The sequence below is a fragment of the Dermacentor variabilis genome, chromosome 8, assembly GCF_050947875.1.
Source record: "Dermacentor variabilis isolate Ectoservices chromosome 8, ASM5094787v1, whole genome shotgun sequence".
Lineage (NCBI taxonomy): Eukaryota > Metazoa > Arthropoda > Arachnida > Ixodida > Ixodidae > Dermacentor > Dermacentor variabilis.
In genome coordinates, this window is record NC_134575.1 from 87,479,758 (window position 1) to 87,502,213 (window position 22,456).

Here is a 22,456-nt window from a genome sequence, read left to right on the forward strand (position 1 = left end):
TGCTGTCTGAGAATAGAGTGGACCGAGATACCTTATGTATGTCGTGGATGGCTTGAGTAGGGTCTGTGCGAATGATGAATTGAGAGTATCGAGCATCTTGAACAGTAGGTAGCAACGCAGCCGAGCCGTCTCGTATGGCAGCAAGCTCGGCAAGGTAGGCCGGTGGTGCAGGATCGGCAACACACGAGCACGTCTGGCCTGCCTCTGGTATCAATGGACACACGAGAGCTGTGCGAATCATGGTGCCATTAACACTGGCATCAGTGTATGCGAAAAGAGTGGCATCGTCTTGATTGTCATCGGCGCGATGAAGGCGGGAAACATGGGCATTCGCCTGACGAGGAACTGGGCTATACAGACGACCAAGAGGCTTATTGTCACTTAATTATACCCTTTTCCACGCAGCTACATCGGGTCTCGTAGATGCTGAATTGTTTATTTGGTGTCCCATGTACTGGGCCAGTGAAGCAGCCGAGCAGAAATACGATGGCTTTAGGGCGCACACGCATCGACGTTGGTGTACGAGCTCGTCAATAGTGTTGAGTTGGGACTCGGCCTGTAGGGTTGGCAATGGAGTGAGACGTGGTAGTCCCGTTATGGCCCGCATGGCTTCGTTATTAAAGGCATCAAGGCGAGCCCATTGTGCCTGCGTGAGATGGTGAAACGGGGCTCTGTAGAGGAGTCGTGGTTGCAATACAAAACGGACAAGAAGGCGAGCCATGTTGGTGCTCGCTCTGCCAGATTTCTTCGTAATCCGACGTATCAACTGTACCGTTTCTGCGGCATGTTCCTTTGCATTCTTGACCCATGGTCCCGCAGATCCGGAGGAATCCATTTCAAGGCCGAGTACACGAAGAGTTGAAGCCTCGTGTAATTGTTGCTGATCCAGAGTTAACTGAAGAGGCCGGAGTGCCAGAGGACGGCGCCCATTCTTGTTCGCTACTGACATGTACATCACCTTGTCCTTGGAAATATCAAGCCCTATCTGAGCACACCAGTTGCGCGTCATGTTTAGGGCCTCTTGGAGCAGTTGTTCTTGGTGGCAGATTTCAGGATCAACTGGCCAGACAGTGACGTCATCTGCGTACATTATGTACTGTGCGTTATGTATCGTGGCTAGCTTCCAAGCTAGTGGAAGGATAGCGATATTGGAGAGGACTGGTGCGAACACAGATCCTTGTCGGACACCCCGATGTGCAACGAGCTGACCTGCTGCTTGGCCAGCCAGGCGAATGGAGAAGGTGCGAGCGCACAGGAAGGCTTCGACGAGTGTGCAGACACGGCTAGGGAACTGAAGCCAATCGAGAATTCCGACAATTGCTTCGTGACTCACATGGTCGTACGTTTTACGAATATCTATTGCCAGAATCGTGCGAATTATTTGGGAGGGGCCTCCGATGAGCACCATAGAAGATAGGTACGCAAGGCAATCCTCTGCTCCTAGATGAGCACGGAACCCGATTTGCCCAGGATGATACCATGAGTACCGCTCGAGCCACCATGTAATGCGTGTCGCGAGCATACGCTCCATCAGCTTGCCTAACGTTGAGGTTAGTGCTATTGGGCGCATATGGGTGCTATTATCTTGGGGCTTTCCGGGTCTGGGAATAGGCACCATTTCTGCATGCCACCAAGAATCGCGAATGACTCCTGTAGCGCAAGCTTCGCTAAAGGCCCCCAACAGCACTTCGAGAACCTTGCCTTCCGTGTTTTTATAAAGTTCTACGGTAGGCCATCAGGTCCGGGTGCCTTGCATGGCTTCGACAGGTCTATTGTCGCTAAAAATTCCGCCATAGTGAAGACAGCTTGTGTACCCTCGATGTCGCAGAACGTAGGCGGCGTGCGTGCGTCCGCGGGAAGGCAGTTTTGAACAACGAAGGGAGGCGGTGCTTTGTCCAAAGCAGAAAACAGGTGTAGGCGACAGTTTCTGCGAATATTGCTGATGTCTGGCTCGATGCTAACAGGGCGCAGGCTGCGGGCTCTGGAGGGCGCCGACCACGTTACATTACTCGGTAGGTGCACCACATGGAGGCATTGGACGACGGAGGTCCGAGAGAAGAGCACCAGTCTATCCAGCGGCCACGTTATAAGCGGTGTTCATGGCGCCGAGCTTCTGCAGTAAAGCGTTGGGCCTCTAAGCGAAGGGTATTTGATGCAGGGTCACGTTCTGATGCAAGTTCTGCTTGGCGGCGCGACGTCCAGGGACGCAGAAGTTGCAAATCAGGAGCGGTTCGCGATTCGCTCATTGAGGCAACCCACGACGTACGTGTCGCCTCAATTAATGCCGCCTTAAGACGATGGGACGGGTCCAGTATGAAGTTGGATACATTGCTTTCTGATACCGCCCTGTATCGATCCCAGTCCGCCACTCGACATAGTCGGCGGAGGTGGCCTGTTCCGCTGGAAGATAAGCCAAGGTGCATAGGATGATGGTCGCTACCCCAGCAGTCGGGTTCACATGACCACGAGACGGTCGTCCTTCCTAGCCACCAAGATAAGTCCGGTGAGAGTGGCGGCGCGCGAGGGTGGTCACGCCGACGAGTATGCACTGACACATTATAAAGCAGGGTGAATTGGGCATCCATAAATGTGTCCAGCACACATGTACCACGCGCACTGGAAATGGCGTATCCCCGTGTGATGTGGGGCGCGTTAAAATCTCCCGCGACCATAACGGAGCAACCAGGATGTTTCTGTCGTCGGTGCGCCCGCCAGCCGAGACACAACCGAGCCGCAGGACCGCTGTAGGGGCGAGCATAGTACGAAACGATGATATCGTCCGTGCATTGGAGACGAACCAATACGGCCACGACTTCTTGCCATAGAGTACACCACTGCGAAAGATCAACTCGAGTCTGGTGAAGAGTGCATCTTAGATACGGTGCAGCCTCTCCTGGATGGGCATCGGGCGTAGCACTCCTAAGATCCAACATTGAAGGCTATGAGTATGCCAGAAATCCTGGCATGGGTGGCAGGCTGTTGGATTCTTGAAGCAGTAGAGCCCAAACACGCAGCTTCCCATATCTGAGACGCTGACGCAGCTCTCCAACCTTCCCCGTTAGCCGCGACAGTTCCACTGTAAGATGCCTTCTGACACACTTGAAGACGTAGCAGCCATCATAGATTAAGATTGGCCAGTAGAACCGAGGTGAGATGCTGGAGCTGTTGCGCAACGAAGCGCAAGAGTTCTTGGGGTGAAAGTGGTTTCGACACAAATGCCGGGTTAGCCATATGAGGACTAGACGTCGACGGCGAATGCGACGGCCGCGCTCCATCATGAGGATGCCGGAGCATTGTACGGCGTTGCTTGAGATGTTGAATTTCCTTTTCAAGGCTGGCCAGGCGAGCGTGGATCTCGAACTCTTCGTCTGCCAAAGAAAGCGGCGTTTCATCTATAGAATGTGACGCCCGTTGCGGCCGTGAAGTGGACGACCTAACAGCTGCGCTATAGGAACGAGTGGCAGCACCACTTGTCGCTGTACTTGCTATTGACACCTGGCTAGCATCCTCTTCCAGCGAGGCCAGAACGGCGTAACGGTTGTACACAGGGACTTGTTTCATTGATGGATCTCGAGGGGTCCTTGCTGGCTGTCGAGAATGGCGTTGTCGAACCTTCTTAGTGGCCTTCAACTTCACAGGACACGTCGTGGAAGTGATGTCATGATCGTTTATTTGGCATAGGAAGCATCTAAACGATGCGGACGTTTCAGGCTCCATGGTGTCGTCCTTGGGTGGGTAGGGGCCGGATGATTTCATGTGCCCCTGTCTAAAGCAAGAGTAGCAGTACACAACGGAAGGCTTGAATGGACGCGGGCTCAGTACGCAACCGTAATAGAGGATACGTTCAGGTGGGGAATTAGGACCTGAAAGCGTGATTAGGCGCGTACGATCGCTGCCTAGGTAGCGAGCAGCCACGACCTTGTGTGTGGGACACGATAGTTCCTGTAGCAGCCTCTCGGGTTCTTGGTCAAGGTCAACGCCATTAACCACGTAGCGTCTTAAATCGGTACCACTGGCGAAGTACGCCTGGACTGGAAGGACACATTCTTCCGAGACTTGTATTTGTTGCAGTTCTTCGAGTTTATAATGTAGTGCCATAACAGACACCCATACTGAGACCGTATTAGTGGGTTTGTGTAGAGCAAAACCTTGAAATCGGGAAGTCTCGAGGCAGCGATCCAGGGCCGCTTGAATGATACGGTTGCGCAGAGTGGACCTGTCATCTCCAGCACGAGGCTTGATAACCACGTTGTACCACGATGTCGTTGGCGACTCCGGAGACGTGCGTGTCGGTCGTGCGGGCAGGCCTTGTGATGAGCGAGGTCTTTTCGGGGCTACTGGAGCTACATTTTCATTCGATTGAAGGCCAGTAGCTTCCTTCGTTTTCTTGGCCGAGGTGTGCGCCACGACTGCAGCGTTGTTCTGCTCCATGTTAGTGGTATCCATGCTCAGGGTACCGCCTACGCACGTTGCACTTGTCCCCACGAAGAAGACACTGCTGACTTGGATAGCAGTTGCATCAGTAATGTTCCGATCTTTCGCCGCAGCGGACAGCAGCTTGGATGCTCCGCGCCGACGCGGCGAGTGCCGTGGAGGCACTCGCACTCGCAAAGCCGCGCAAGAACTCGAGTTGGACGACGCAGCAGGAGGGTGTAGATGACGACGGACCTTGTAGATAGGCGCCAGTAGTAATTACGAACCGCCAAAGTGGTCTATAAACAACAGAGTCCCAGTAGCGAAAAAAAAACCAGCAAACGGGGCGAAAATACGGAGCTACGGAAAAACACGTCCGAGTGGAACGAGCGCTCTCGTGTTTTTTTTTTATTACGTGCAGTTTTGTTTGGGCTTTCGTGTTTGTATTAATTTTTAAGAGGGGGGTATTGACACGTGTACTTGTTTGTCGGGCGAGATCATTCACCATCTAACAAATGTTATCGCTCAGCGCTTGGACGCGCCTGCAGGTATAAGAAGTTTCTCGAATGACATAGATGGTTCTGTCCATTGCCTTTTGCCACCGAACCTTATGTAACCTGAGTGCATGTCTGCGTGACGCTAACTGCGGGGTAATTTGTGAAAGACACGCGGGCAGCAGCGATTACTCTTCACTTCGATGACTCATGTAAAAAATCCGACGCGCTTGACCAGCCTGACCAGCTGACCAGCTAGCTCATCAGCTATCGTTTTTCTTTGAGTGTAGCCTGTTTTTGAGGGCACAGGATCGCCTAATACAATGCAAGTTTCGTCATGCATAGTTTTGCGGCTTTCATCACTGTCGCTACTACGTGGCCATATATATCTACCTATATATATATATATATATATATATATATATATATATATATATATATATATATATATATATATATATAGCACGAACAGACGGCACTATGGTACGTACGCGGCAACGTTGTAGTTGTTGGCGTTGGCGTCGGTGGCGGCAGCGGTGGAGTTGTGGTAATTGTCGGTTTCCTGGTTTGTGGCGTTGGTGCTGTTGTGGTGGCCGTTTGCGTCGATGGTGGTGATGGTGGCGGTCGGGTAACCTTCGCTTTCGTGGTTTGTGGCGTTGGTGCTTTTCGGGTGGCCTTCGGTGTCGATGCTTTCTGTGGTGGCGGTGGGGCAATCTTCGGTTTCGTGGCTTGCGACATTGGTGCTCCTTGGGTGACTTTTGGTGTCGATGGTGGTGGTGGGGCAATCTTCGGTTTTGTGGTCTGAGGCGTTGGCGCTGCTCGTGTGGCCTTTGGCGTCGATGGTTTCAGTGGCGGCGGTGGGGCAACCTTCAGTTTCGTGGTTTGCGGCGTTGGTGTGCCTCGGGTGGCCTTCGGCGTCGATGGTTTCAGTGGCCGTGGGGTAGTCTTAGGTTTCGTGGTTTGCGGCGTAGGCGCTCGTCGGGTGGCCTTTGGCGTCAATGGTTGCAGTGGTGGCGGTGGGGCAATCTTTGTTTTCGTGGTTTGCGGCGTAGGCGCTCGTCGGGTGGCCTTTGGCGTCGATGGTTTCAGTGGTGGCTGTGGGGTAACCTTCGGTTTCGTGGTTTGCGGCGTAGGCGCTCGTCGGGTGGCCTTTGGCGTCGATGGTTTCAGTGGTGGTGGGGTAGTCTTCGGTTTCGTGGTTTGCGGCGTAGGCGCTCGTCGGGTGGCCTTTGGCGTCGATGGTTTCTGTGGTGTCGGTGGGGCAATCTTCGGTTTCGTTGTCTGCGGCGTAGGCGCTCGTCGGGTGGCCTTTGGCGTCGATGGTTTCAGTGGTGTCGGTGGGGCAATCTTCGGTTTCGTGGTCTGCGGCGTAGGCGCTCGTCGGGTGGCCTTTGGCGTCGATGGTTTCAGTGGTGTCGGTGGGGCAATCTTCGGTTTCGTGGTCTGCGGCGTAGGCGCTCGTCGGGTGGCCTTTGGCTTCGATGGTTTCAGTGGTGGTGGTCGTGTAACCATTGGTGTGGCAGGTAGTTGCGGCTGGGGAACTGGTGTGGTCTTCGGCGTTCGTAGACTTGGGGACGGGTGCACACCCGGTATGCGTAGGGCCGGAGGTACGGTCGGCGACCGACGATGGTTGGTCTCTGAATCTCGCCGGCCCGCAGGCGGCTGTCTTGGGGCAGATCTCACAGCAGTTGGTCTCTGCAGAGGAGGCCGATTTTTAGAAGAAATTGTAAATCATCATCATGAGAACGAAAGGTAGGTTTATAATCAGTTTACTTATGGCACCGAAGGACGAAGTACTCTCCCGTACGCATCGTACTTTGGTCATGCACCAGCTCACATCGTATCTTTACTGCCTGTAAATAATCTAATTCAACCACGGCATCCAGATCACGTACGTCCGCGGCTTCGCTTGTCTACTGTTGCAACACAATATGTCATTCTAACCTACCACCTAATACTTGTCCTCTTTACATGCCCTTTGTTAATCTAGCTTTTCCTTAATATAAGTCCCGCGTGTCTCCCTAATATACACCGCTGTTTGCCTATCCCTTAACGATGAAAAATTATTGTCATTCAATTTTTGACATAGATTGTGACTTAGTACGACTCGCAGAAAATATGGAAACGTTTATAATACGGATATATACATAGCAATAATATGCAGCGTTCTGTCTCAGGCTTAAATATGAATGCTCGGAAAGTTACGGAAACAATGGAGGAATTTCATATCTACATTGACCGCCTACTATCAACAACACTACGACAATGTTGCGGAAATCATAGATAATGAAGTAAAAAATTTTACATGCTATGTGAACACTTCCACACTTAGCAAATATCTTATTAGATCACATACGGTGAATAACCCTCAATGCGCCGTGTTTGAAACCGACATAACTTCTCTTCAATTGGGTTATAAACACCATTTCTGAGATAGGAAAGCGAAATTTTAATGAATATATAATTTGCAGTCCTGAGACTTTCTGATGGTTGTGAGGCTTTCTCTTCATTCAATCACAGTATTTCCTTGCTATTTATATATGTATTCTACAGTGCGAAGAATTGAATCAATGCTCAGTCTTAGCAAGTTTTACCCATTTCCGATATTTGTGTGTGTCTATAGTAGACGAGTTATTTAATTTTACCTGTCATATTTCTCATTACATATCTCGAACAGAAAACATGCGGCCCTTGTGGGCGGCTAATCTGATTACACGTCCTCCTAGCGAGACGTAGGCGTGGGATTCGTGGCGAACCTTATAGTTTAGCATAGCACAACTTCAGCTGTGTACTTCTACTCTGCATTTAAAGCGAAATACCTATTGAGCCGTCTTTTTTTCTTCTTTCACCAAATGGAGCAGTGCACAATGACACCAACCAGGTATTTGAGTTCTTATTGATGTGTTCAAAAGCTGTCGGGATTTAGGTGTACGGCTTTATGAACAAACTCACCGGCACTCGTGTAATGCTCTTGGTCGCTCCACCGCTGCTCGACCCTCCCGAACCTACAACACGGCTGTAAGTTCCTGTCTCATCAGTATGGTCTCCGTCGTCATCTAGCTCGCTGTCGCCTGCATAAAAGGAAAAGTATGAACATCCAGTACAAATTGAGTCACTCAATCGTGATTCACGAATGCACTCAGATATTCGCATTCACAAAGCCTTCTATTGAAATTATGCATAGATTTGCCTTACTGTATGGAGTTTAAGGGGCATGCACTGGTGAGGACCAAATATTGTTTACATGGCAGTGAGGTAAGGTGCCCGTCAGCGACATCTAAAGGATGTCGCCTGTTGTTCACTTGGCACCAGATCTGTCCCCTTGATAGGATCTTACCATTTCAATAATTTACAAACTAACTTACGCATCTTCACCATGAGGTTTGTCTAGCCTGTCTCTGAATTTAACACTTTCTAAAGCAAAAATTGCGGCAGAACACATATGACGATGAATGTCGACGGTAACGCGTTAGATTTAAAATAATAGAGCAGCGCAACGTACAGCACTGTTAAAAACGCCTATGTATGAGGCGTTTACTGCGGCGGGACTCGTATTTCGCATTGCCCTACGAAAAATCGGTGCAAATGGCGACTGCGACGCCTGTGCACGGCCTCTGACATTCGTGGCCCGCTGGTGGGCGGAAAAAACTAAGCAGTGCATCTTTGGACACCCGGTCTCCGGTCTCACGCTTCTTTATGGGTATGTTGCGGCATCTAGTAGCGCTACCGAGAAGTCCACGCGTACCCTCCAAGACCAGAAGCGTGGCGCACCGATTCCTGAGAACCCTGAGAATCGTTCCCTCACTTGTCACACACTGAGAAAAAGAGAGAGAGAGAGAGAAACGCAGAACACTTTATTGAAAACCCTTGCTGGGGACAAGGGAGGTGGGTGACCGGAAAACTAGCCCCACCCGAGTCACCCTTTATCTGGCCGCGACCAGACCTTAAGTCTTGGCGGCGCCGCGGCCAGCTGGACTAGTAATCTATGCAGTGGTGCTCCTATTTGACTGTTCCCGCTGCCCACACTGCACTTTCAAGCGGCGCAACGTCTGCACAAGCTGCGGGTGAAATTGCACTGAGGACGGGAGAAATATTAGAAATGAAAGACAAGGTATTTTAGGGAACTTCAGAGTGATGTAGTGCATCAAGAAATCCGGGTATCTCGTAATCACTTGCAGATCCCGTATGAACATGAAGTTCTTAATAAATGATGCCTCGTCGGCCTTGCAAGACGGAGAAAGAATCAGTTAAAATGAATATGATAAGAAAACTACTATCTTTGGCTTAAATAAGGTCGAATGTGAGTATGTATTCACGTCGCCCTTTACTGGGCCACCGTCAAATGCTATTTAACTCAACTGCCGCACCCTCCGCGAGATTATGCCGAATAGCTGAGTTCTCATCTGAGGCTGGAGCTGGTTGCCTGCAGAAACAACATACTGGAGCAAATATGCGCAGCTCAATGAGGCAGCTGTATGCTATAACAAAAATCTGGAGGTGACTCAGCACATCCTTTTGGAGTGCAAAGGGATCCAGTCAGTGACACCCGTAGGTGACGCACACCTCCCAGAAGCACTTGGATTTTATTTGTACGGAATAACTAACCATTCAGCAGTCAGGACAAGCTTCGGGTTAAGGATTCAGGTTATTGGTGGGAAAGAAAAGTAGGGAGGAGATTGATACAGCCGAATCCGCTGCAAGCATAGGTACCGGTAAAAGACAGATGAAGAAGTTTTGCAAAGTAGAATAAAATATTAAAGATATGTACTCAAAAATGCTACAATAGAAAGCATGTAGAGCATGTATGAGTAACTCAAACATGTAGGTGACTATTTGTCATCGCCCCGTTTCAAGAGCATGTCAATAAATCATCATCGTCATCATCGGCCGGGTGTGCAATGCGCGCGCGCCACCCCACATGGTGGAAAAAAAGGTCAAGCGCATTGGCGCCTACTCAGCTGGGGCTGAGGAGAGCTTAGTGGGAGAAGCTCGTCTGGGCATGCGCGTGGGCCGCCGTACATGAGCGCGCGGGCCTTGACGCATCTCTATCGGCAGCGCGGTAACTCACAGTGTGTGAGAGGTTCATAGCAGCATCATGCTGCCGTGTTGCAGGAAACGCAAGCACACCGAGGCGGCGGGTGCTAGATGGGCCGTTGAGAGCGCCGACGTGCGTGAAGGTAGTCTCGTCGAGCCACGCGCCAACGACGCCAAGAAGGCGGCGGAAGCTCGCAACACCCGTCTCGTGCAAACTCGTAATTCGTACGTCAACGCCAGGAACGTCATGTCGTCATGCACCGTTTGCAGGCCCTCCACGGAGGCGAATGGAGTCGCCGAACACGTACGCGTAGCTGCAGACAGATCTGAAGGGAGTCTACGGCGTTGTAGTCAGCTAGGTTGCGTATTCTCATTGCGCGTGCATTATGATACAAGGATATACGAATAAAATAAAACATAACTAAATGGAGGGACAGAATACGCACACACACACACACACACACACATATATATATATATATATATATATATATATATATATATATATATATAGTACTGTAGAATAAGGAGCAGTGCGGCTGTGGCTAAGAGAGAGAGAACGACGACAAGAGATAACAACCTTGTTTCGGTGCTCGATCGGCTGTACTACCTCTCGCTGCTATATCGTTCTAGTCGCGAACGTTTACTGCCCAAAGTGCTTCGCGACATTTGGTGGAAGGTGCAGGACCTTTTGCAAACGTGCAACTCCGTAGCCGGACGATCCCTGCCACAAATATCCATGCCTGAGGAAACTAGTCATCTCGATTCACCACAGGCATCGCCTCCGGTCGTCTGTCCTGGTGCGCCACGCCAACGAAATCCTTCCTTATTCAATGACAATGACGATCATGACGTAGAGGACTGGCTGTCACCGTACAACCGAGTGAGTACCCCCAACAAATGGACTGAAGGTGACAAGCTTGGTTACGTACCATTCTACCTTTCCGGGGTCACCCATCTTTGGTTTCGAATCCATGAGGCTGACTTTTACACCTGGACAGCATTCCGAACGACACTTCAGGAAGTCTTCGGTCACCCTGATGTGCGCAAACTTTGGGCTGAACAGCTTCGCTGTCGTGCCTGACAAAAGGTCGAAACCTTCACGAGCTACATTCAAGATGTAGTTGACATTTGCCGGCGTATGAACCCAGATATGACCGAAGATCACAAAGTCTAAAACATCTTGAACGGCACAGAAGATGACGCCTTCCAAATGCTCTTGGCAAATAATCGTCAGACGGTCAACGTCCTCATAATGCTTTCTCTCACTCCGTACGTCGTGCTTTCAGGTCTGAGTGATGGTGTCAGTGCCACTCCTTGCAGTTCAGCAATCTTCGGCCAAATCAAGCAATTTGTACGACAAGAAGTGGCACGCCAACTCCCTTCTGACAGTCAGTCCCGCGTCAGAGTCGCCCTCGTTACTCGATCTCCGTCAGGTGATACAAGAACGCCGTACCACTTGCTCATCAACCGCCTCCTACGCCTGTTCCACTTACGTACGCTGCCGTTGTCGCGAATCCAAGGCCTCCGTCTGCAGCTATTCAATCCAGACTTAACAGCGCCTTTCCCTCACCTTCGCAAGCGGCCGCAACATATGCACCCACAAGCAGCTACTGTCCGCCACAACAGCCCGTGCGCCCAACTCGCCAATATTTGTATCACCCTCCACCCGCTGCTCTCAATCCATGGCGCACCCATTTCAACCGGCCTATCTGTTCTTCGTGCGGCCTACCTGTGCATGTAGCACGGCTTTGCCGCTGGTGCGGATGGTATCCTTCGAATTCTCCTAAGGCGGAAAGCAAAGGTTTCGACTCTGCGTCCCGTTCCGCTACTGCCGCTCAGCCCTTCGAAGCCTCGTCTCCTGCTTGCCGAACCTTCAATACCCGTCGGTCTCCCCCCCCCCTCCGTCGGCGTTCTCTGTCGCCGCTTATCCGCTGCGAGAGGAAAATCCGAGAGGAAAACTAGGGACCACAGTTCCGGAGGCAGGAACTGCCATCAACGAACTCTTCAAGACCTCATTTATTTCCTGCGAACCTCCTTGAAGTTTATGCAACAGACATTGCCGTTCAGAAGAGGGAGCCCCGCTAATATATCAGAACGAAACGCCACGTAACGACAAGCGCGAGGAAGTTGGAAACGGAAAACCTCGGCCAGTCGGGGCAGCTACGGATACGGCACGCTTTACCTGGCGAACGTTTGCCCAGTCAGGATTTGTTGTGGCAAGCCATCATTCAAATTTTACTCCACACTTCCTTACGAGGCATTGCCGTCTGACAAGCAGCGGGTTGTGCTCGGTATCAATACTGCCTAGATCAACATTTTGAATTTGTTGGCTGAATCTAATTACGTGCGATATTAAAGATTCCTAAAAAAATGGTTGTGCGGTAAAGTATGACTGCCTCCGAAATTTCCACTTATACAACAACGTCCCAGGCACTAATAATAAAGTCAATCAATATTTGCTAATTATTCTCGTGAAGCTCAAGTAGTTTACGGAAAAGTATGTCCACCTAACCGAGAAACTCGTACGCCTAAAACATCATGTTTGCGGAACTCATTACATTTTTATAAAAAATCCTGTATTGCCCAATAAACGCATATTTTATGCTTGAGTAGCATTTAGACATTTACATTGGCTTAGCTAGACTTCTTTTTTCTCTAAAGCCTACTTCTCTTTATTTTAGACATACCTATGCATGCAGAGGCCGGACAGGCCGCCACTGGAATCTGAACCTGGCAACGTTTAACGTTAGAACGCTATCTAGTGAGGCGAGTCTAGCAGGTTTATTGGAGGAATTAGAGAGTAGTAAATGGGATATAATAGGGCTCAGTGAGGTTAGGAGCACAAAAGAAGCATATACAGTGCTAAAAAGCGGGCATGTACTGTGTTACCGGGGTTTAGCGGAGAGACGAGAACTAGGAGTCGGATTCCTGATTAATAAGGAAATAGCTGGTAACATACAGGAATTCTATAGCATTAACGAGAGGGTGGCAGGTCTTGTTGTGAAACTTAATAAGAGGTAGAAATTGAAGGTGGTACAAGTCTATGCCCCTACATGCAGTCATGATGACCAGGAAGTCGAAAGCTTTTATGAAGACGTGGAATCGGCGATGGGTAAAGTCAAAACAAAATACACTATACTGATGGGCGACTTCAATGCCAGGGTAGGCAAGAAGCAGGCTGGAGACAAGTCAGTGGGGGAATATGTCATAGGCTCTAGGAATAGCAGAGGAGAATTATTAGTAGAGTTTGCAGAACAGAATAATATGCGGATAATGAACACCTTTTTCCGTAAGCGGGTTAGTCGAAAGTGGACGTGGAGAAGCCCGAATGGTGAGACTAGAAATGAAATCGACTTCATACTCTGCGCGAACCCTGGCATCATACAAGATGTAGACGTGCTCGGCAAGGTACGCTGCAGTGACCATAGGATGGTAAGAACTCGAATTAGCCTAGACTTGAGGAGGGAACGGAAGAAACTGGTACACAAGAAGCCAATCAATAAGTCAGCGGTAAGAGGGAAACTAGAGGAATTCCGGATCAAGCTACAGAACAGGTATTCGGCTTTAACTCAGGAAGAGGACCTTAGTGTTGAAGCAATGAACGACTATCTCATGGGCACCATTAAGGAGTGCGCAATAGAAGTCGGTGGTAACGCCGTTAGACAGGAAACCAGTAAGCTATCGCAGGAGACGAAAGATCTGATCAAGAAACGCCAATGTATGAAAGCCTCTAACCCTACAGCTAGAATAGAACTGGCAGAACTTTCTAAGTTAATCAACAAGCGTAATACAGCGGACATCAGGAACTATAATATGGATAGAATTGAACAGGCTCTCAGGAACGGAGGAAGCCTAAAAACAGTGAAGAAGAAACTAGGAATAGGCAAGAATCAGATGTGTGCGTTAAGAGACAAAGCCGGCAATATCGTTACTAATATGGATGAGATAGTTCAAGTGGCTGAGGAGTTCTATAGAGATTTATACAGTACCAGTGGCACCCACGACGATAGTGGAAGAGAGAATAGCCTAGAGGAATTCGAAATCGCACAGGTAACGCCAGAAGAAGTAAAGAAAGCCTTAGGAGCTATGCAAAGGGGGAAGGCAGCTGGGGAGGATCAGGTAACAGCAGATTTGTTGAAGGATGGTGGTCAGATTGTTCTAGAGAAACTGGCCGCCCTGTATACGCAATGCCTCATAACCTCGAGCGTACCGGAATCTTGGAAGAACGCTAACATAATCCCAATCCATAAGAAAGGGGACGCCAAAGACTTGAAAAATTATAGACCGATCAGCTTACTGTCCGTTGCCTACAAAGTATTTACTAAGGTAATCGCAAATGAAATCAGGAACACCTTAGACTTCTGTCAACCAAAGGACCAGGCAGGATTCCGTAAAGGCTATTCAACAATATACCATATTCACACTATCAATCAAGTGATAGAGAAATGTGCAGAATATAACCAACCCTTATATATAGCTTTCATTGATTACGAGAAAGCGTTTGATTCAGTCGAAACCTCAGCAGTCATGGAGGCATTACGGAATCAGGGTGTAGATGAGCCATATGTAAAGATACTGGAAGATATCTATAGCGGCTCCACAGCCACCGTAGTCCTCCACAAAGAAAGCAACCAAATCCCTATAAAGAAAGGCGTCAGACAGGGAGATACGATATCTCCAATGCTATTCACAGCATGTTTACAGGAGGTATTCAGAGGCCTGGAGTGGGAAGAATTGGGGATAAAAGTTGATGGAGAATACCTTAGCAACTTGCGATTCGCTGATGATATTGCCTTGCTTAGTAACTCAGGAGACCAATTGCAATGCATGCTCACAGACCTGGAGAGGCAAAGCAGAAGGGTAGGTCTGAAAATTAATCTGCAGAAAACTAAAGTATTGTTTGACAGGCTCGGAAGAGAACAGCAGTTTACGATAGGTAGCGAAGCACTGGAAGGGGTAAGGGAATACATCTACTTAGGGCAGGTAGTGACCACGGATCCAGATCATGAGGCTGAAATAAGCAGAAGAATAAGAATGGGCTGGGGTGTGTTTGGCAGGCATTCTCAAATCATGAACAGCAGGTTGCCACTATCCCTCAAAGGAAAGTGTATAACAGCTGTGTGTTACCAGTACTCACACATGGGGCAGAAACCTGAAGGCTTACGAAAAGGGTTCTGCTGAAATTGACGACGACGCAACGAGCTATGGAAAGAAGAATGATGGGTGTAACGTTAAGGGATAAGAAAAGAGCAGATTGGGTGAGGCAACAAACGCGGGTAAACGACATCTTAGTTGAAATCAAGAAAAAGAAATGGGCATGGGCCGGACATGTAATGAGGAGGGAAGATAACCGATGGTCACTAAGGGTTACGGACTGGATTCCAAGGGAAGGGATGTGTAGCAGGGGGCGGCAGAAAGTTAGGTGGGCGGATGACATTAAGACGTTTGCAGGGACAACATGGCCACAATTAGTACATGACCGGGGTAGTTGGAGAAGTATGGGAGAGGCCTTTGCCCTGCAGTGGGCGTAACTAGGCTGATGATGATGATGATAATGATGATGATGATGATGATGATGATGATGATGATGATGATGCATGTAAATATATTGAGATATTCCCTTTTTTTTTCGAACATACTGTAAACGGCTCTCCCTTATCGCAACCGCTGACCAGACAATGCTTCCAGAAACGCTTTTCTGCACTTCTGAAAAGTGGGCGTTCCCCACAGTTCTTGCTCGGCGAGTATCTTGGATCTCTCCAGCATTCCCTCAGTCATCCCCGGATATTTGCTTAAGCCGGCTCATGCCTAATCCTGTTACGTATATTTGTTTCGGTATGTTCCTGTACTTGGGCAGCCAGCTCGGCCTCAAATATGCTGGTACTGACTGGATTTTGCGTTATTGTACAGATTTATTTCTGCTGATTTCTTTCTTGCCATATTTGTAACTCTCCAACTACTTTCAATAAGGAGGTGCTTCGTTGCCAGCTTTACAGCCCTCTTGTTTCATTTGGCGCCGAAGTTCATGGGCATGGGCATTTCTACAAATGAAAATTTACTGTGTACTTTCTTTTTCACAAGACTCACAACGTATGTCAGTCCATGCACACTACCTGAATTGTGGTTTTACCATCTGCTTCGAATGTTAGTCTGCCCACCGACAATTGTTAACCCTAAAAACCTGTCAAGACAGGTAATATTAGGCACAGACTGACTTTTGCGAACGTTGTCTTTGACAGCATTATTACGTTAAAAGATTGCTTGCACGTACCCATAATTAATGCAGCCCCAAAGGGCTGTATGCCTCACTGCAGCACTACTGCGCTTTACTTTCATGCTTAAAAGATTTTGGTGCATGTCTGTGTAGGTTCTTTTCTTGCTTCAGCTACGCATCCAGGTATTTGTATTAGCTGAATTTGGGTGTGAGTTCCTGTCACCACCTTTCCAATCTCGGAAACTCCCACATGGCGCGCTTCTGCTGCGCCACTGAAACGTCTTGTACACAGCTTGAAATGAAAAACGGATGTTATCACATTGCACGAAGCCGGGGCTCCGGATGCAGGGTACAGCATTTTTTTTTCTGGGTTATGCTAAACCCTCGCGGACCCCTTGCAAGGCCAGTGGTGAGTGTTTATCATTCCTCGGTTAATTAATCGACGCGCCTCTTTTGTGGCGGCTATTCCTGAGACTTCAAAGGTGGCTGCCGAAAGTTCGAAAATTGCCATCATTGCGTCTTTTTGCGGGTTTCATAAGACTTGAACACCAGTCTCAGCACCAGCCACCTCCCATTAAGTGCCAATGACTGCATATCACCTGACGTTTCAACGTTCCGCGATATCTTCCTGCCACTTCCTCGACATAAATACACTAATGTCATGTTCGGGTGGTCGTCGTGATTTTCTGAATCCGATCAAGCTGATTCCGTGAGTACTCACCCTTAGACTGGGATATATTTTCCGGCACACCTACAGCCGGCTGCTTTTCACAGAGGTTATAGTCAAGAAAACGAAATATTAAGGGATCATCCGATAACTCGGCCAGACCGCCACCGTCGGGGACATAATAGCTGGGCTCATTTCTCAAATAAAGCAGGGATGAGAGAGCAACTGGGTGATAATCGTCGTCGCTGAAAACGAAGCAAGAGCCTCCCTTCTCTAGCACGGCCAAAAGAACGGGTGGCGTCAGGTGACCGGCAAGCGATCAGATTTTTCAGCTGATCCAACGACGGTAATGAGAGCGCGTCTGGAGTTTCGAATAAGCAGTCGTACGATTGGCATGGACCGACCTAATGGAGCAAGAACGGCCTTTTCGACCATGAAAGCAGGACCCGACTGTTGACAGTGTTGCTAACCAAGCAAAAGCGCTAAACCATGCGACAAGAAAGGCAACAGCTTGGCGCTAACTAAGAAGCTTTGCCTGAAAAAGAAAAACAGATGCGTAAACGGTTAGCCTGAATGCTCACGATCTCTTTCAACGCCCGTCGTTTGGCGCTGTTCCCAATTTAGAAACCGTACCGACAAGCTAAATTTTCAAGCCTTCTCAAAGCTGTTTTGGAATGCTCGAAACCACTACAAGACGATGTCGTAACAATGCTGCACGGACAGCAAGTGAACCGAACGGTGCACACACGCGACGAATCAAATATTACCGAACGCAAAAATGAATTAATCTTTTCGTTGGCAAGATCCTGATTGACAGAGACGCGCACATTATAGTGAAGGTGTGTGCAAATATTGCGAGTTATAAAGTCGTCTGCTTCCATTGCTATCAATCATACCACTCTCTCTGAAAACAGGTCCCGTCTACTAAGCTGACAGGTCATTCGTGTACATATGTAAATGCTACTGTTGCTCTCGGTGTAGCAGGTTTACTCTTGCATATTCCGTTGAATCATCTAGCCCAACTTTTCATTTTCGCTAGCCATACTTAAAAGTTAAAGAAATATACTGGGGCAAACAATCAATTCATTTATGATAATTCAAGCGTGGCTTCACTAATGGAAAATACAGTTGAACATGGTAGTAGTTGCCTTGTTATTTTTGGTGAAATAATTGTAATTAAACATAGAACAATTTTGCGTTTATCTAATCTACAATCAGAAAAGAGAATGGGGGCTAGTTACGATGCGTCTGACTTGTCAGCTGACGCTCTTGCTCTGTGAATTGCAGATTAAATGTGACACTAACCGGATGTTCTTTTTATGTTAGTATTTGTGAAATATGAAAGCTCCCGTGCAAGGGAAGCACTAAACCAAATCCAAACAAGGTTTCATATGCACCAGCACTGGTACGGCTTCCCCTGCAGAGCATCTGGCTACGTTTCCTATGTGGTCTTCTGCATAAATAGGTCCACGCAACTTTAACACATTAACTCGGTCATTCATTTCCTAACGGCGATTTTCTTGCAAAAACTTTTTTCGGTGCACCTGAAGAAAGGCGATACAAGTATAAGTTACTATATGCGGCGCGACGTGCTTCTATGGTGTGAACTTGAATTTAGGTTACGGATTGGACTGAAATGCCTATTCCATAACATTTTTGTTTTTTCTACCCTGCCAGTACCAGCGAAAAAGTAATTATAAAGGTATCAGACAGAACGCGGGCTTCTGTTTCGCTTTGTTCATTTATTGCTGGTATTAGATTCAAAAATACGTTACTTTGCTGTTGCGGAGGCCGTTGATGCCAAAAAGAATATCGCACATCTCGCGTGCTTGCAGCTACGTGGGTAAAGTACGGTAAGAGTGTCCTTGCTCAAAACGCAAGCATTTGTAGATCTACACACAATCCAAAGCATGGCGTGCTGCTTGGAGGGAACAAGCTTGGTGGTTCAAGAAATCAGAACGGGTATAACTGTGAGGAAGAATGCACAAATAAAGCGGTTTAGCTTTACACGATACGTTATACTTTAAGCTAGGGCCAAATGCGCAAGTTCACAGATATACCATGGTAGACATGACTGGAGATCAACATTGAGACGCACCTTCATTCCTTACCACGCTACAGCGTAATAATAAATTAATGTCCCCGTGGCTTAGATGCGCGGAATAGACTTTCAGAACGCAAAACATCGTAAGCGCATCCGGCAAGTTAATATTTTGGCGCCATCTCACGGATGAACAGCAAATATCTTTCACTGGTCATGTACATGTCCTCTCTGTAACCTCCTTGCAGAGTGAAGGTAAAGTGGTAATCTCAATAATACCTAAAAAAAGTTCCTAATACTTCACCCTCTGCGTGAGATGAAATTCAGTGATGACGATTTAAACATTTGTTCAGCACAAGACAAGGGTAAATGAAAGCAGGCAACCTTGACCGTGTGGCTACAATCATGTTATATATTCCGGGTAAGCGCCAGCAGTTTCCTTGGCAGTCGAGGATATTGTGCGCCCTTGTGCAGGGGACATAACGCACCAGCTGACCCGGTAACCTATCAATCCCCACGCGAAGTTCCAACGTTGTAAGATGAACAGGTAGTCTGAAGGATGCTACGGCTAAGGCGATACGTAAAGCCTCTACGACTGATGAAGGCGGTATTTGGTACGGCTAAATATGGGCTTGGTAACATAGGGCCATAAAGCAAGGTTTCCTTGGCGTATTTGAGTCACGATTCATATGATCCCCCTCTCATTATTGCGATATCCTGATGTCCTTAGCGTAAAGTTCAACCACTCTATATAAAATATAAACAAGACAGAAGATCTCAGTGAGATGGACGCTTGACGTGATGCAAAGGACGTTGGTGCAAATATTTCAATAAAGGCAGTTGTCAGGCCAAGTCACCTTGTCGGAATTTTGTCTCGTGCGGTATTTCTTGTTCAAACACCGTTAAACTCTACAATTAAGGTGGGGTCTTGAAATTCCCCAATCGTCACCTCATCTTAAGCTTCCGTTATGCGCTCATGCTCGCAATGCAAGTGCCAGCCTCACAGTCCAGTATCATAGCTATGAAAGACCCTATGAGTTTAATCCCGCGTGGGGACTACTCGCATCGTTTTATCTTTTTTCCCTAAATGGTGGCGATTCGGCTGATGATGAAGACGTAGCGTGGCCATGACAGCGGTACCGCATGACGATGCGAACAACGTGGTACGCACCAGCCTCACAGCGACGAAGGATGGACAGAGCAAAACCCATTTGCAACTTTTAACTGCTAGCTGTCGCAGTAAATTAAAAGCAGTAAGTATAGGCGGATACACACGGAAGCATTAAAGAGCAATGAAAAGGCAGGAACTTACCATAAAACACCTGCAGCGAGATCATTGTTACACACAAGAACACGCCGATGAGCAGTAAAACGCATGCGACCAGGAACACCCGTCCCCAGTTGTCATCGTCGTTTTCACTGTAAAGAGGAGGAAGGTAAAACGGCTTTACGATGCACATTTATTATTCTCCATGCTCAGGCATTTTGCCCATTCTCCCTACACGGCAATCTGTTGAATTTCACAGCCTTACACCAGCGTATCTGAAAGCGCAGTAGTTACTGCCCATCGAGTTAAACCTTCTTAAGAACTCAGTGATAGGACTGTTTTGGTGAGGATCAAACGATTCCTTCTGCGGAGAACTATGCATCGAATAAGCGCCATAAATCCACATGATATTAAAAGGATGTAGCCTCTCTTCAAGGTAGAAGCTTGTTGAAACTCGGAAGATCTTTTGAAAACAACTGTAAGAAAAAATGATGCCCCTTGAGTTACGCTGGAGAATTTCGGTGAAGCAGAGAAGAACCGAAGGGACAATTCGTAAAACTCCTGTGCATAACTAACGTCTTATCTAATAAGCTTAGGCTCAACCACAAGCTTCCTGGACAATGCAACAACACTGAATATCACGTTGCCCATGGTCCCTGTAGTTGGCGGTATTTGCTTACGTTGGTAGAAATATTAAACAGCCTCAAAAGGGAACAAGTCGATGGAAGTAGCATTGAACATACGATTAACGAGCCTGAAACATTGAAGTGAAAAAAATTTAATTAAAGTTCGATTGGAACATCGAAGTAACGGTATTTCACCCAAGTCCAATAAAACAATACCTGACACTGAGTCCATTAGTTATTATAGCCATTGCTACGTTATCGTCGTGGCTCATTTTCTTTTATGATCTAGTCATTTCATCATCCGCTTCCTAAACTGAGCAACACAATCTAAATCGCCAAAGGCAATTTTCTTCCAAGACTTTTCAGATTGCTCATTGCCTCTGTGCGTCAAGCTCTGAGCTAAAAAACTAACAAAACTGTGACATCAGTCTTCTTGAGTATAAGTAAAGAGCAGAAATATTTTTGTAACGGAGAAAAATCTAAGAAGGTCAGAAATCACTCTGACTTGACACAACAGTCATCGCGTCGAACACTGGCAAAAATTTTGAAATGGATATAACAGTAAGGTAGAAAGAAAGTCTTACGTGCCCATAAATGATCCGGACCTTACACAAACATCACTGTATATAACACGCGGACATACTTTGAAATCCATTTAATCATAACATAGGCAATCAACACAGCGTACAAAAGGTATCTGTGCTCTAAGCATAGAACATAAGCCGTAACATAGACTATTTCAAGGTTAAAATTGTATACCATCGCGTACTTATACAGCGAAGTTATCAAGTGCTTTATCTTTTAGCACCTCTTAGATAAAATATTATAGGCAATAGGTCACTGCAAGCCCTATGTGTTAAAATAAATTGATGGCATCCTTTCTACCAAGGCGAACTTTCTCGAACAAATTTTTCGAGCTTGTAGAACGTAGTGACTTTTTTCCAGCTGTGCAAGAAGGTCTCGGGTAAAATTTGAGAAACTAGGCAAGTTTCGGACTGAGGTGGCTTTGCACTACGGAACAAGAAAGTGAAACCTCCTTTGTATACTCAACAGTGTGGCCTATGTCATTTGAACGTGCCTATATTTAAAGAACTTAGGTATTTGTCTATAACCAGTGCTAAGTACTATTTCATATGCTCCCGTTAAAGAGAAGTCTGTAGCGCTGTTGCCTCTTTATATAATCTGTGGCGTTTAACATCAAATTAACACCGTGTCTGTTTGAAATATTGTAGCGGAGCGCTGGACAATTGCTAAGGCCGCATGTTTACTTCGCACGGGTTCGCACCACGGCAAACGAGCATTATTTTTGCCCCAAAACTGAGCCCTGGCTGCCGCTGCTGAGGAGTCAAACACTCGTCCATGTTCTCAGCAGGAAAACACTGCCTCTGTTTCGAAGTGAAAAAGTTACGCGCGAAGCTGGAATATTGGCTCTAGAAGTACGCACAACCTGTTAGGCTCGTTTTGCTTCCTTCTTTTATTTCGATTCATCACACTCCTGTTTCGAATATACTATAGAAAGAAGACCACTTCAACTACCTCCATTTACACATACTGTGCGGCAGCCGATGCGTTTCCTCATCGCATTACAGAGTTACACCTTTCGCCGTCGTTTATGGTGTTCATTTTTCGCTTACTGCCTATTGCCTCAATCAAGTCCACCACTTGTTATTTGCTTTGCCCCTAGCATTCGTTAAAGT

At 47.6% G+C, this 22,456-nt stretch overlaps 1 protein-coding gene across 1 annotated transcript in view; it reads right to left on the reverse strand.

The window, feature by feature from the left end:
• LOC142591471 (uncharacterized) overlaps nt 1-5,685 on the reverse strand; it is a 32,511-nt gene extending 26,826 nt beyond the window's left edge. Inside the window, exon 1 of the mRNA XM_075703799.1 lies at nt 5,399-5,685. Coding sequence (XP_075559914.1) covers nt 5,399-5,645 — 247 coding nt within the window. The 5' untranslated portion in view covers nt 5,646-5,685. The remainder of the gene's footprint in view (nt 1-5,398) is intronic.
• Nucleotides 5,686-22,456: the final 16,771 nt, after the last annotated feature.